Source organism: Salvia hispanica, chromosome 3 (genome assembly GCF_023119035.1).
Source record: "Salvia hispanica cultivar TCC Black 2014 chromosome 3, UniMelb_Shisp_WGS_1.0, whole genome shotgun sequence".
In the NCBI taxonomy this organism is placed as follows: domain Eukaryota; kingdom Viridiplantae; phylum Streptophyta; class Magnoliopsida; order Lamiales; family Lamiaceae; genus Salvia; species Salvia hispanica.
In genome coordinates, this window is record NC_062967.1 from 51,321,065 (window position 1) to 51,337,531 (window position 16,467).

The 16,467-nt window shown below is 36.2% G+C and overlaps 2 protein-coding genes across 2 annotated transcripts; one reads left to right on the plus strand and one right to left on the minus strand.

The window, feature by feature from the left end:
- The first annotated feature begins 1,293 nt into the window (after positions 1 to 1,293).
- LOC125216593 (U1 small nuclear ribonucleoprotein 70 kDa) lies at positions 1,294 to 7,048 on the plus strand. Its single transcript, XM_048118347.1, has 10 exons — positions 1,294 to 1,517; positions 1,868 to 1,982; positions 2,075 to 2,154; positions 3,129 to 3,204; positions 3,553 to 3,617; positions 3,711 to 3,773; positions 5,080 to 5,161; positions 5,234 to 5,396; positions 5,869 to 5,928; positions 6,022 to 7,048. The coding sequence occupies exons 1-10, from the start codon at positions 1,419 to 1,421 to the stop codon at positions 6,746 to 6,748; spliced, it is 1,530 nt and encodes a 509-aa protein (XP_047974304.1). The 5' UTR covers positions 1,294 to 1,418; the 3' UTR covers positions 6,749 to 7,048.
- Positions 7,049 to 7,125: 77 nt separating this feature from the next.
- Positions 7,126 to 11,857, minus strand: LOC125210450 (type 2 DNA topoisomerase 6 subunit B-like). The gene is made up of 11 exons (XM_048110006.1): positions 11,729 to 11,857; positions 11,551 to 11,647; positions 11,176 to 11,259; positions 10,789 to 10,815; positions 10,323 to 10,518; positions 10,143 to 10,254; positions 9,496 to 9,680; positions 8,545 to 8,692; positions 8,241 to 8,434; positions 7,951 to 8,071; positions 7,126 to 7,595 (listed from the first exon to the last, which is right to left on the minus strand). The coding sequence occupies exons 1-11, from the start codon at positions 11,762 to 11,764 to the stop codon at positions 7,323 to 7,325; spliced, it is 1,473 nt and encodes a 490-aa protein (XP_047965963.1). The 5' UTR covers positions 11,765 to 11,857; the 3' UTR covers positions 7,126 to 7,322.
- Positions 11,858 to 16,467: the final 4,610 nt, after the last annotated feature.

Below are 16,467 nucleotides of genomic sequence, written 5' to 3' on the forward strand. Positions count from 1 at the left end.
AGTCTTCCATCTAGAAGATTCACGTTAAAATATCACCTCTCATGTTAGTCCCTGCTGATCTACTAGCTATTAATCATTTTGATTTTATTATCACATGTACATGCCAAGAAATAGGTGGTAAGTTACTTAATTTGGAGAGTCATGTTTAGGAGAAGGTTTAGGACAACATCCAACGTCTCCATAAAATGAGATTCACAAATTTTGTGAAGTTGCATACTATCAAAAAAATAATGGTGAACTGTAAACCGAATTTTTGTTTATCACTGAAACAATACCTCTTCCAATTTATACCGTCATTCCGTCAATCAAATAGAGAAAACCAAAAACTGAAACCTCATTAACCCTAGCCCTAAAATATAGCCCATCAATCTTGAATCCTTGTTCATAAATTGAAGAAAACAACTGAAATTTTTGTATATCGAAATTACTCTTGACGTTGGATTGTCGCTTCTTGGTCTTCAAGTTCGTTGACGGCGAGACTTCTCCCTACGCGAGTTGGAATGGAGAAAAAGAAAAATGTTTATTTTTTCATTGATTCAATAGAATGTACACGTCTTTTGTTCATAGATCAGTATAAGTTTGTCCTTTTGCTATAAAAGTTACCAACACAAATATGTATCTATGCCTACTTGGGTAGAAATGCTAAATGGATTTTTGTGCTCCAAAATAGCGGGCCGAGGCCCAAAACTTGGGCTTACCAGTTATGATAAAGAATAAACCAAACATGTGATTAAGGCTGTTTTGGAACTAAGCCTAAAAGGCATACCAACAGCATCTTTACAATATTGTGGACCACACTCTTCACTAATATTATTTTCATTACCCTTCTTCTCTCTCTTTTACTTTTTCCTTATTTATTAACATCCGTGCTGAACCCATTGTTCATACTCTTTGGGGACGAAGGAAGTACTAGAAAGTGAGTGGAAAATGTTAGTGGAACGTGAGTTTATGGTTTTTGGGTTTAGGTTTAGTGGAAGGTGAGTCTTAGTTTTATATTCAAATGTGAGTGAAATAAAGTTAATGAAATGCTCGTTACCAAAAGTAATAGAAAAGCAAATGAGACATATATTGGTGGACATATAAAGATGGCAAAATAAAACACTTATTGGTGGACGGAGGGAGTAATAAAATTTAAAATTACAATAAGCCTCCAAAAAAAATTTAAAATCGAGGAAATATTATTCAATATTGACCATAGTACAAGATTTAGCAAGTGCCAGGCTAATATTAGCAAAAGAATTGGTCATAGTAAAATTAAGGCAGCTGACTATATATAAATGCGATAAAGGTCCTGAAACCCTATCCACCAAATCAGTCGGCTGTGCCGCTTGACGACGACGTCGAAGCCCTAAATCACTCTCAATTTTCACCCCCTCTCGGATCGCCGATTCCAATTTTCATTCAACCACTGGACAAGGATGGGGGACTATGGCGACGCCATGATGCGGAACCAGAACGCTGCCGTTCAGGCCCGCACCAAGGCACAGAACCGCGCCAATGTTATGCAACTCAAATTGGTAATCTGTCGGCGCTCAATCCAATTTTTCATCACTCTCGATCTAGCTTCCGTTTTCTTTTTTCTTGATTTGATCGGATATCGCCATAATTTTAGTTGCATAGTTTATCGCATTGTTTTTCTCCAATCGAATCTCAATAGTGCCCCCCCCCCCCAACCTAGAAATTTGCTAATACGCATTCTTGGTGAAGTAGTTTTAGGGGGATTGCTTGATGCAATTGTCCCTGGATTTGATTATATCCGTTTTCTATTGATCAATTATATTCCATCTTCATCATGTGTAGCTGGGTTTTATTTATTCCCATATTCTACATCTAGTGATTAATGGCTCCTTTATGACATAACCTGCAGATTGGTCAGAGTCATCCAACTGGTTTAACGGCTAATCTTCTGAAACTGTTTGAGCCCCGCCCACCTTTAGAATACAAACCACCACCTGAGAAGAGGAAATGCCCACCATATTCAGGTTTTTGCTCGTTATAACTATGCTAAAAGTATTCAAATGTTGTGTTTTCCCAATGCTAACTATTCATAAACTGTTTTTATTTACTTTACCAGGAATAGCACAATTTGTTAATAATTTTGCTGAGCCTGGTGATCCTCAATATGCTCCTCCGGTGCAGAAGGGTGAGACTCCGGTGAGTTTTTTGCATGCCTGGATATCTTGTGTTGCATAAAGTTAAGAAGTTTTGAAATCTCATGTTTTACTTTTGACTTTATACTCGGCAACTTTGATAAGGATGCAGAGACCAGTCTTATTAATCAGATACATTTCTTTATTGGCTGAGTTGTATTTTATTAGTTGAGTCCTTTAGTATACTAATATTTAAGTTTCGATATTGAGTTGTTAGGTATTATTGTTGAGTCATGCCTGTAAGTATATGGGCCTATAGCTTCATCAGGGTTCAGGGTTCACTCAGTTTCTTACTCACAGGGCTATGTTTCCCATTTCATTTTTTGAAGAATTAAGTTAGAGTTCAACAAATACATTGTGCCCTCTTTGGAGGAGTGAACTCTTCGGAGGAAAGTCTGTTTTCGTTCTTCGTTTGTTTTCCTTCTTTTCTTTTCATCATCTAAATCATCTTCTCAGAGTTGAATATGCTCTGGGGTGGTGAGACAAGGTGTAGCGCAGTCTGGTCAGCGCATCTGTTTTGGGTACAGAGGGCCATAGGTTTTCTTGCCCATGTGGGAAAAAGTATTGGCTGATATATCTGTCTATATTCTTTAACATAAAAATGTAATTATGTGTTGTAGTACTTTTCAATGCGTCAATGATGTGCTGGCACACACTTGATTTGGCTAGAAGCATACTCCCTGATTCATGTATTCTTTGATCCTTCTTAACATTCTAGCTATGGTGACGTAAATGTTAATGTAGTTGTCTCAGTGTAGGCCAATAAACATTATGCGTCAAGTTGTGGGGGTATGTTGTTAACCAGTGACCCTGTATTATCCCCCCCCCCCAGTTTGAGAGATTGAGAACATGAGATGGGTTGATTTAGTGCTTGTTTAACAGTGAGACTAAAGATACCTTAGATTCTTTGCTTAGCCTTTATATTATCATCATTGTAAACATGCACTAAATGGATTTATCTTCTGTCCATTTGTGCAGACAGAAAGAAGGGCTAGGATTCACCAACTACGGTTGGAGGAGGGAGCCAAGAAGGCAGCAGAGGAGCTTGAGAAATGTAATTACTTATTTCTGTATCTTTAATCTTAATACTCCATCCGTCCCATAAAAATAGACACTTTTTCCATCTCTCTCCTACGTTACCAAGTGTGCATTAAAACCTGTGCTGAACCAAAAGTGTCTATTTTTATTGGACCGAAGGTGTATTTGGTTGTATAATCTGACCACACTTCATTGGTGACACCAAAGGATAAACATTCTGTTCTCTATTATTTTATCCAAATCATATAAATGTGTGTGTATATATATATATATGTATGTTCCTGTAAAAATTCTTATATACTAACTTGTAGGATTCAGCTCTTTGTCATTCACTGTTTATCTTATTAAGATATCTTGTGTGCAGATGATCCAAGTAATGATCCAAATATCTCTGGAGATCCATACAAGACGTTGTTTGTGGCTAGGCTTGTGAGTAATGATGCATATAAATAATTTTATTCTATGCATTGTTTGGTAATTGGTATTGACCCTAGTCTACTTATATGATGTTTTTCATTTCAGAATTATGAGACAACTGAAAGCAGAGTTAAAAGAGAGTTTGAAGCTTATGGTCCTATCAAGCGGGTAGGTATTTTGGAACACCCAAGTGTGACTTGGGTTGTTGGTAAGAAATTTTACATGTATCTCACCAATGCCAAGCTAAATCATTTTCTCTTATCAACTAAAAAATGCATTGATGATTTAACCAAGAAAGATTTTCCCTTCCCTCGATCATGCACACAATCAAAAGAAACAGGAGAAAATCTTATGCTATGCTAATGCAAGGTGTTGTTGCTAAAAAATGGCTGTTGGATTTTGTTTATCTTGTTACATATCGGTTTTTATAGATTTTTCTTCTATATTTCTTTTTGTATAAGACAGTTTCATGTGTTTTTAATCCAAATAAGTTTCATGGCCGCTTTTCCTCTCATCGTGATAATTTAACTAGTCTGGAAATGATAATGTCTTATTAATCATTAGCATGTCCTTTTTCCCATTATGGATGAAAAGCCATAATTATGTAATGTGACTTCCCACACCTGCAAGTTTATAGTATTTGCTCCTAACACTTGAACCTCAGTATGGTAAGATCAGGTTTGGAAGTTCCCCAGGTATAACTTTGTTAACTTGATTAGCATTAGGTTATTTTCATAACCCTTACTCCCCTCCACTCTTTTGGATTCAGAGTTCTCCTTCATCTCTTCACTCAATAGAGTTTAACACGTAAGTACCAAATATTTAAGAGGGGAAATCTTTCCCTTATTCATGTTTGCTCTCAATTTATTTCCCTTGAGGAACCATTTTAAGTCAAAAGATGATGCTTCATTCAAGAGAAGGTAATACATTAGTTTCCAAAGATCAGTGATGCTTTGTGCCTTTGGCTCTTACTTCAAGCTACCTGGAGAGGCAAATTTTACACTGGGTAAAACACATTGGGAGTATTAGCATCTCTTCTTTTCATTCTCTTGCTTTTCTAGTACAGAATGACTTATCCTACTAAAATCTTACTTTTGGATTTAAAGGCTGTCAAAAAAAATTTGCTTCAGAAGTTCTCAAGGTATCCCGGTATTGAATGTTACTTATAGTCATTTTCAGTGTTATTTATTTAAAAAACAAGTCCCTGGTAAGGGGAGGTTAGTGTACATGTGAACTGGTAAATTGGCTGCCGTTTTTAGTCACATCTAGCACTGATGGTGATGCATCTCGCCTGGAAGCTCCATAATTGAAAGGTGAGCACGGCTAATTAGGCATAGTGCCTGTCTGCCGTGCCCTTAGGCTTACATTACATTGTAGTAATGGGAATTCAAGCTGTGATTATGAAATGTTCTTTTGCTTTAGGGATGCGTTTACTTCCATCGTATCTTACTAACCAGGACATTTGGAGTTTCAGGTTCGTTTGGTCACGGATAAAGAGTCAAACAAGCCTAGAGGCTATGCCTTCATTGAATATGTGCATACAAGAGACATGAAAGGTTAGCTTCTACAATTTTCTCTCCCCCCCCCTCTAATCAACATCTGGCTATAATTGTCCATACGTCATGCAGCTGCATATAAACAAGCTGATGGGAAAAAGATTGATAACCGGAGGGTGCTTGTGGATGTTGAGCGTGGCAGAACTGTCCCATATTGGCGACCTCGCAGGCTTGGTGGTGGACTAGGGTCAACTCGAACTGGCGCTGAAGATGCCAACCAGAGGCCTCCAGGGAGGTAATCATAGTTGTATTTTTTCTACTCCTGGGGGATTTAAGGGTCAAGTTGAGATAGTTTTTGTACATTCATATTGTGCAGAAGCAACTAGATCTTGAGATGTTAAGGTGTGGAGTAATTTTTGCAGTTTGTTACCTCAACTCATATAGTATAACACTTGTTCCCTGTTTTGATGACCAGAAACTAATTTTTTCCACTCTTTGTGCTTATTTTCCACCTTAGCTTTTTTTGATTATATTCACAAGTAGCAATCGTAAGTTCAACAGTGTTCTATGTTCTATAAAATACCCACCCACATTCTCTTCATGTTAGATGTCTTTTGCTTATCAATTTTCTGTTAAATTGTGATACCACTTTTCGAATATGATTTCCTGGTGACGTCGAAATTGAGATCGCAGCTTTTTCTGAAAAATATGATTTATGGAATAATTGGCTATCTGATTCCATTTGTTTTGGCATGCTGGCATATCAGAGAGCAAGTGCAGTCTGGAGGAATATCTCGATCTGAGGAGCCAAGGGGTGAAAGAGATAGGTAATTGAAGATTTACCAGCATAAAACACTAGCTATTTTCTGCTACTCTAAGTGATTCAGACATATCCTTAAGTTTTCCTTTATTTCTTTCAGAAACAGGGAGAAGTCCCGAGAAAGGCCGAGGGAGAGAGAGAGAGAAAGATCTCGTGAGCTGTCTCGTGAAATATCAAAGGAACGTGATCATAGGGAAGATAGGCACCATAGAGATCGTGACAAAACCAAAGAGAGGGAGCGGGAGAGAGACCGTGGCAGTGGTAGAGACCGTGGCAGTGGCAGGGACCGTGAAAGAGACCGAACACGGGACCGTGATAGGAGTGATAGGGGTCGAGATCGGGACCGCGGCCATGACCGAGATCGGGATAGGGAGCGTGACCACGACCGTCATCGTGAGAGGGACAGGGAAAAGTCAAAGGACTATGAAATCGGGGAGGATCAGGATCGTGGCCGTTCGCGTGACAGAGAGTACGAGTATGAACATTCTGATTCGAAGCATGAGAGGGGGGAAAGAGAAAGGAACTATGGTGTTGTAGATGCAGAAGATAGTCGTGGGTGGCCTGATCAGTCCGAGCATGGACATGGGCGTCCAGAAACTGATCATGATCGTGGGCATTATGACTATTATGGAAATCAAGGTCGGGGGCAATATGACAATCCTGAAAAGCCGGGGGATTATGATCGTTACAGAGAATATGACCGTGATAAGGATCACTATGATCAAATGGACGATGATGGTTATGCTTATGACCGTGCTGCATCTGAGCCACAAGACAGAGATTACTGCCGCTCTGATAGATCTCTTTCCCGTGAATACGAGTATTGAGACTCATGACCAACCCAAGTATGCAAATGCCCACATGACAATGTGACAGATCTCATAATACATGTTTCTCTTGGTTGTCAGTTGGAATTCTTAGACCAGATTGTTTTACTATCGTATAATGGTGGATTGCGTAATATTTCGTATGCTTTTCATATCTGGAACTTTTGAATTTATTTTGTCATGTTCAAGTTGGGCTGGATTTCCCAGAAAACTCGTTTCTAGACTTTTGATGTGATTTCTGCTGTTGTATTTGACTTTGGATCTTTTGAACTTTATTCGATATGCTTGTTGTTATTTTTATTTCATGCGCAGGTGCTTTGATTTGAAAGCCAGTTTTTGCCAGATAGGAAAAAGTAAACTGAAAATGGTGTATAAAGTGTGCCAAAAATAGAACTTTGCTCTTACTCACTTAAATTATGTCATATTCCAATATCTAGTTTAACTACTCAAGAGTCCAAAACTTAAATGCGGGCCTTAAAATCTCGTCGTCGTACTAATTGTCTCAACAACATAGGCTTCTCTTTTGAACATAAACAATATATTCTATAAATGTGGTTGCGTAAGTAGGATGCCACTATGTATCAAAATACTCGCCTACACCTTCGTATGCCTTCTCGGGGCCCTGCTCGAAAAGTGCCGGAGCTTCCTTGGTTCCCCGCCTACCATTGTCATTTGTTGCTATGACAGAAACAATCTTATCTTTGATGCAGTTCTCAACAATATCCTTTTCATGTTCCGGAGTTGGCAGCCCAAGTAGAGAAAAACATTCTCTTTTGAAGTTCAAGTCTAGCGAAGACATGATCAAGCCTGAAATTGTTTTGGCAAGATCGGGTGCATAATTGCATATCTGCATGAAAAATTCAAATGAGACTTCTACAGTTCAACAACCATCATAAGGGATGAGAATTCATGTAAAATTGAAGCACTATTATACGAGTTGTAGTTATTACAATGACATTGTTTTTAAAATCACTCTCCTTTCAATCAATTTGCTAGTTCTACCAAAATCATATGAAACATTTGTTTTTAAAATCACTCTCCCTTCATCAACTCTGAAGAGTGGATGTTACATTCTTTGCACCTAAAAGTTTGAGTAACTGTAACTGATGCTAGAGAAACAGATCAAATTACCTTAAATAACTCAAGTTTGTCTTTGGATTCTTTGACCTAGAATGCAAGTAAACATACCATCTTTATCGTACCTTGACAGCACGCTCACTGAGTAATGTTCCTGCATTCCTCTTCTTCAGGTCAGACAATGCAAGCTTGAGAGCTTTCCTGGTAAGGTACCTATCAGTTCTGTTACTGTGCGAGCAAGGCAATGTCCTGGCACCATGTTGAGGAAAAACGAGGACTATACATATGCATTAATGGCATGTTTGGTAGGGGTGATAACTCATCTAGGGATGGAATTTTATGAAAGAGAATGTTTGTAGTTTCTTGCAATATTTATGAAGTAAGAATAAGTTGCATATATTTCTCCTGAGGATATTGTTTATCATATATGTGGAGTGCAATATCAATGTGCGAGCACGGGGGTAAATTTTCCCACTCTAATATTGTGATGCCATCTTGATCTCCAACACTTTTTAGAACTAATCCATAATTTTTCCAGTCAATGCTGTTCAATGCTTCAAGAGATGATTGTGGCATTGAGCAGGGTGAGAAATCTTTGAAGTACAAGACCTAGAGACAAGAAAGAAAACTGTTAAACATAATACCGAAGTACTACATATATTCAGAAGTTTATTTCTCATCTTTGCCAAAAAAAACAGCCCTTGTAAGGGGAGAATGACCTCTGTTCTACGGCCATAGAATCTGGAGCAGGAAGGCTGGTCCAACATTGATACATTGCTGATGATGATTACAACTTCCATCACCTGGCCTGAGTTTTGGTGGTTTTCTCTGCTACAAGCTACCCCAGAACCAACTTTGAGATTCTTCCTGAAAATTTTGCAAGAACCAATTTGACTTATGGATCAGTTCCAGATGAGGTGGTAATTTTATGGAACTGTAATGCATATGCTAAGGTTGACAAACCATTTGAACAAGACAGCATGACCATTTGAACTGTAATGCATATGCTAATTCTCTTGCTGAGATGAATGGCTAGATCTATTGCTGAAGTGAAAACATAAAAGCTCAAACAAGAGAGAGTATATTAAGGATGTTTACTTTTGATGATTAGCCTAGATAAGTAAAAATAAAAATAATATAGGCTAATCCTTTGTTAACTTTGAAGGAGTGGAGTTCTGGTATATCCTATGGCCATTGACAACTTCTAGTTTGACTAATATCCTATTGAAAGGTGGGATTGGAAAATTCCTAGTAATGAGGATTTAAAGTACACAAACATCTATCTTACTAATCATGAAAAGTAAACAACCCCTACAGAAACGTATGTAGCCTGAGGAGATGTAAATTATTCGTGCACAAGGGGAAGAAGGGTTAAAGCAAATTCTCCCGAGTCAGGCAGTAAATAAAAAATCTTATGTATTGCTTTTAACACCACAGATAGATAGTCAGCAATATCAAAAAGTTACTGTTGAATTAGAGATGGCATGTGTATTCTTAAGCATAAACCTTAATTTTTGGAGGATATACTTTTCATAAGGGTGGATTGTTTCAGACTATCTAATTAAAAAGTTTCCACATTTTCAAATATCTCAATCAGTTTCTCCCTTAAGTGCAGAAACATCTCAAGTCAAGTTGTAGGATGATATTGAACTTTAATCATTAGAACAGACCCAGTTGAGAAGCAAGAGTGACAAGCTTCGGAAAGTTTGTTCCCATGCTTGGAAACATATTCTTCTAGTCCCAACGTCAGGTTGTAACTATTCACATCATTCGTAGCTTGGATGCTGCATGCATTTTGCAGAAGATATGATTTTGCACCACCACCAGATTCAACTATCAGTTCAATAGCAATCTTCTGTATAGAACAAATGACAAGCATGTTAGCATATGAACTACCATAAAATAGATTGCAGAAATTAAAACTACAGTGCTACTCTACCATTTAGTGTTTGGATTAACATTCTTTAAGAGATGACTTTAATTTTATGCATCTATAATGTTTTTATCGAATAGACTTCATACTCAATTATTATTCTAAGATCATTATGGACAATAATGCTTACACGTACTAAATGTGAACGAGGGTAAAAGCAATGATTTGGAAAGGTTCAATGGATATGGATATTTCATGTATATACCTAATGATCAGTGTGAACATAGTAGTTTGGCTAAATGTCCGATTCCTAATTTCACAGCCATTGCTTCTAGTGCAATATTACACACCATTTTTAGAAGTAATGGAAGAAAATTAGAAAAGTATATATGAATAGAACAGTACATGAAACACAAAGAAGGTAAAAAGGTTATCCGAACTTACAAATGCTTTTAGAAGAAGAATCTGCATACAAACATAATGGAGTGAGCTGACTATGAGCAATAAGTAATTCAGTAAGACTCCACTTGAACAGCATATATGAGGAGGTATGTACCTTTTGAAGATAGAGGTGTAACATTGTTACAAGACCATCAGTTTCTTCATAAAGGGATAATGATACTTCAGTTCCACTGAAAATTAAACCAAAAGTAAATATGTTTGCATGGTAGACAATACATTAGACACGCGAAAGAGGTAAAAACAGATTGCCTGAATTTTGCACCACTCTTTGTTACTGATGGCAGTCTCACCAGTCTTCTTGAGGCAACAACTTCTTTTAAGTCAAATTTTAAGTGATGTATTTCTTTGTCAGAGCTCCCTTCAGTGAGAAAAATCGATTAAGGTTGGGACTAATGGAGAACAGTTAGTGATCCATCTAGTTTCTGTTCAAATTTTTAAATTTAAAGATTTACTGCATCCTTGCAGTTTCATTTGAAAATATAAGTGAAATGTGGACCACTCAATTCATTAACGCCTTTCGCAATCTACAATTTTCTACTAGGCTGATTGTATGTCAGTGTCCATGAAAGCAATTATTAGTCTAATGACAAATACTAAGTCATAGACACAAATGCTAAGTGAAACTTACTTGTGGTCATTACAGAAAGAAGCCCATCTGCAAAATATGACATCAGTTATCAGTTATGAGACCATTATCGTAATATAGTGGCAAAATGATGGAAAATGTTTAGTTTAGAAGTGTGTAGCCAATAGTTCTACATCAGTAACACTTTTACCATGCAGATATCAGTACTGACCAAACCAATCAGAAGCTGCCCTCTCACCTTTAATTTCTCAGTAAGACCAATTCCAGAGGAGAATGACAAGTGATATAATTAAACAGATATACTAAGATCTACACTAATCAAATGGATTGGTATTAACTAGTTTAAACAATGTTAATCTACTTGATATGAAGCATGAGAAAAGTTCCCCTTGAACATGAGGAACATGTGATCAAAAGTGCTTCACTCACCCCATTTACCAGACAAAACAGTGTTGTTTTTGTATTCAAATTGACTAAATTCCTCCAAAATGTTCCCAGTGCCTGTATCAGAAACTGTTGAAGCAGAAATCAGAATGTTGAATTAAACAGTCTAGAGATCGATGCTCTGCTCATAAACATTTTAATCATTCACAGTTCTACTCATAACATTCTGGAATTCTTCAACAGTCTAGAGATCGATGCTCATAATTATTTTAATCATTCACAGTTCTACTTTTAACAACAAATTTAAAAATGATACTCCTAAAACACAATTAAGTACTGAGTAATTCTTCTCTTAGCGTAAGTGTGAGAAACTATGTTGTGCAGAATGAGAAACCGAAATATTAGGAGATGAATAAGTGCCTGAAATTAGAACTGAAGATCGCGTGGGTTTAATCGACACCGATAATCTGCATAGATCGTCTAACATGCGGCATCTCCGGAATGCAGAAGAAATAAGCTGCAAAAATCAAGTTGAAGATTGATTAGATCTGAGATTCCTAAAAAGCAAAACAGAATGCAATTGAGAATTTGCGCGTACCAAATTCAGTATGTCCTGCACTGAATTTACCTCCATTTGTGGTGAGAGAGAATGCCCGCGCAAATTGTTGGTGAAAAACCCGCAGAGAGATTCTTATGTTTTACTGCAAAGTTGATCAGCAAGTTTGGCCGCAGTCGTTGCCTAATTTCAATTTATATTAATTTCAAATTTAAAAAATAGAAACGAAAATATGCAAATTAGAATTCTTATAATTATTCATTTTTCGCAAACTAAAATTAGAGATTACATGCAAATAGTTGAAGAGTCTGTTTTTACTTTTGGATAAAATTTGTGCGATGGACCACAAAAATATAGCGACGGTGAAAATAATACTTGTACTACTCTACTTATTTACACTATAATGATTCATTGGCATGAATCCATGAGTTATAAGCACTCTATCTTCTTTCTTACCCTAAGGTCATCCGCATCCATGTCTCAATACTGTCTTATCCCTTCACCATTTATGAGTCCCACTGCACTTTTACCCCATCTCTTAACTAAGACACAACACCTGCATCCATTCATCTCTTAATCATCTCATTCTTTAACTATTCATTCAATTTATTTATTTTTTATTTCCAACAAATTCAATTAATAAAAACACATTTTATTGAATAAAACAAAATTACAATTTAAAATCTTAAAAAAATAAAAAAAAACACATAATTAAAATCTAAAAAAAATAAAAAAGACATAATTTAAAATACTAGAAATTAAAAATTGCACATTTAAATTTTAAAAACTACTCCGCCGACGAATCATGTGTGTGTAGAGTGTTATTTATAGATGAATGTGAAAAAAAAACTGCAATAAAAACGACTGAAAAAACGGTCAATTTTTTTTTTAATATTTTTTGTTTTTTTTTTAAAAATAGTTACAAATACCCTAAAATCGACGCCCACTCGCAGAGCCGACGAGTGGGCATCACGCCCCAACCGCTGCTCGCCACGTGGCCGACGCGCGTGGCGAGACAGCCTGCCAATCGCCCCTCCGGCCCTCTCTCCTGGCTACGAGATGAGACCGAGCTTCCACATCGGTGTCTCGATGCGGTCTCGTCTCGCCGAGACGAGACCGAGCCTGCATCGAGACACCGATGCGAATGCTCTAACAAATATTCCCTCCAAAAGTGGTGCAAAGAAAATAGGAGAGCATTTTTTTTGCCTTTTGTTTTACGTAATTCTTTTTTTTATTATTATAATTAATAAATTTTAACTTGAGATAAATAAATTCTAGTTCAAACCTGGTGAGCCTCATTCAAATTAGATGCATCATAATTTGTACTCCATCTGTCCCATTTAAGATGTCCATTCATTTTTCACATGTGTTAATGTAGAAGATAGTCTCTTCCATATTATTCTCTCTGTTAGTTTAATTTTCCTCCATTTTAACTATTTATTTATGATTTTTACAAAACATGTGCGAAATACGAAAAGAGTCATCTTTACTGGAACTGAGAGAGTACCTATGTGAATAATTATTCGCAAAATATGAATTTCGAGTTAAAAAAAATAGTATGATAATAATAGTATACTACTACCTCCGTCCACGAAAATTTGTCCCACTTTTCCATTTCCGTTCGTCCCCCAAAATTTGTCCCATTTCACTTTTACCATTTTTGGTAGTGGACCTCATATTCCACTAACTCATTCCTACTCACATTTTATTATAAAACTAATACTTTAAAAGTAGGACCCACATCCCACCAACCTTTTCAACTCACTTTCCATTACATTTCTTAAAACCCGTGCCCGGTCAAACCGGGACGAATTTTCGTGGACGAAGGTAGTAAATTTTTAAAAACATGCTTAAGAGCATCAACACTAGCAACAACTCAACCTAAAATTTTCCTACCACATTATCATGTCTTTCCCACAGCTTAGTCAATACGCTAGCCTTCATACATGCCAGCCTATAGGGCTGGGTCGATACATTATATCGTATCGAAAATTTTGTATCGTTATCGTATCGAAAATATCGATACGAAAGAATTTCATATCGTTATTGTACCGAAAGTTTCGGTATGGAAAAAACATATACTGTTACCGTATCAAAATTTCGGTATATCGTAACGAACTTCGGTATACCGTTCTGAAAGGTATATCGAAATTTCGTACGATATACCAAAATTTTATATCATTTCGAATACCTGTATACTGAAAAATATAATTTCAAAACTGAAAAATATAACAAATTTATAATTTCAACACAATGAAATAAACATTGTTCACGTCTCCATCTAACACAAAAAAAATACCATAATCAAGTCAATTCCGAACAAAATACATTACAATAATTAGCAAAAATTATCAACATCTTGATCTTGAGCACCAAACCCTTCATTTTGTTGAAACCATGTAGAAATATTAACCTACATAAATTCAATAAATATTTTTTACATATATAAATAAATTAAATAGATATCTATTTATGATTTTAAATTTTTAATCTTAAAAAAATAAATTATACTCCCTCCGTCTCATAGTAGATGTCACATTTAGGAGATGAAACGGGATTTTAGCAGATGTTATTTTGTGTGTTAAGTGGTGAGAGAAAGTATAATTTTAGAGCATCCGCAGCGGTCGTCCTCGCCGACAGACGCCGTCCGTGCCTCTGGCAAGGACGCTGCTGCGCGCCGTTGCATGTTGTCCGACCGTGCCAGCGGCAGGGCGGTGCTCTTAAATAAGAGCACGCCCGTGCCGCTGAGCAGGCTTACGTGGCGGACCTACTTTTACTCCCTGTCCTTAGGCAAGAGCACAACACCTACACCCATGCTCTTCCGCTAGGACAAGCTCAAGGATCCCACCATTCTATTATTCAATTTGAATACTTCAATACTAAAAACATTTCTACAATATAAAATTACATTAAAATATAAAAAATACATAATTAAATCCTAAAAAATAAATTACATAATTAAAATCCTAAAAAATAAAAATACATAATTAAAATCCTAGAAAATAAAAAAATACATAATTAAAATTCTACAAATTAAAAATTACATAATTAAAGACTAAAAAATTGAAAACGGATATAATTTATTGGGAAGTAGGAATTTTTTATTATTTAAAAACGATTTTTTTAACTAATTTTGATTTTTTTTTTACAAAAAAAAAAACAAAATTGCCAACGACATCGCAACCCGCCACGTAAGCCTGCTCAGCGGCACGGGCGTGCTCTTATTTAAGAGCACCGCCCTGCTGCTGGCACGGTCGGACAACATGCAGCGGCGAGCAGCAGCGTCCTTGCCAGCGGCACGGACGGCGTCTGTCGGCAAGGACGACCGCTGCGGATGCTCTAAAATTATACTTTCTCTCACCATTTAACACACAAAATAACATCTCCTAAAATTTCATTTAATCTCTTAAATGTGACATCTACTATGAGACGGAGGGAGTATAATTTATTTTTTTAAGATTAAAAATTTAAAATCATAAATAGATATCCATTTAATTTATTTATATATGTAAAAAATATTTATTGAATTTATGTAAGTTAATATTTCTATATGGTTTCAACAAAATGAAGGGTTTGGTGCTCAAGATCAAGAGGTTGATAATTTTTGCTAATTATTGTAATGTATTTTGTTCGGAATTGACTTGATTATGGTATTTTTGTTTGTGTTGGATGGAGACGTGAACAATGTTTATTTCGTTGTGTTGAATTTATAAATTTGTTTTATTTTTCAGTTTTGAAATTAGATTTTTTGGTATACAGGTATTCGAAATGATATAAAATTTTGGTATATCTTATGAAATTTCGATATACCTTTCAGAACGGTATACCGAAGTTCGTTACGATATATCGAAATTTCGATACTGTAACAGTATATGTTTTTTCCATACCGAAACTTTCGATACAATAACTGTTAGAGTTTGTATACTAGAAATCATGTTTCGAGTGATTGAATACTGTAAAACTCTTATTTTATTTTCCAATAAATTAAACAGATTTTTTTGTCATAATGTTGATATGTTTTACATTTAATGGATGTTAATGCATGTTTAAATGTATAAGTTAACTTAACAAAGTCTAAGTCTTTGTTTTAGTAGACCGGTTGTGGGCGTCGTCCACTTTAAGGTAACACGGTCAGTTCTAAACAAAGAAAAAGATGAATTTCACAACCTAGTTGGAATTTGACTATCCATCGAGAAAGGTTGCAATGTTAGTCTCGCATATTTCTAAGCCTTACTAAAATAAGATGACATTGGTGTGGTATAGCACTGAACGGATCTAACAGCAAGACTTGTCCTTAGGCTATCTACTGAAAGGCGAGGTCTTAATAAATATTTGTTTCTTAATCAATGTAGGTTAGCATTGAGCATACGGTATTGATTATGCATTACTTTGACTTATCAAAAGGTGCGGGTTTTTCGTAACCCAATTATCCTGATATATTGGGTAGTGGTGATCAATATCTAGCGGTGCTAGGATTGCTATTATATTAAATCGTGCGCGAGCTGAGTCTCGTTTGATAATGTCCTCAAGAGGAGCGCGAAACAAGGTTTCATTATTCGGAACCTAGCTAGTTGGAGTTTAATTACTCTATGAATAATAAATAAGCGTTTCATGCTAAGTCCACTCTTGGAATTAATAAGAAGTTAATTAATTAAGTCAATAGCAGACATTAATTAATTAATGGACATTTTAATCTTAAGCGCGGGAAATGAAAGTTAAACGGAAACCCGAATTACTTGTAATTTCGGATTTGGATGGGGAGAGCTCAATATTACTTCTGT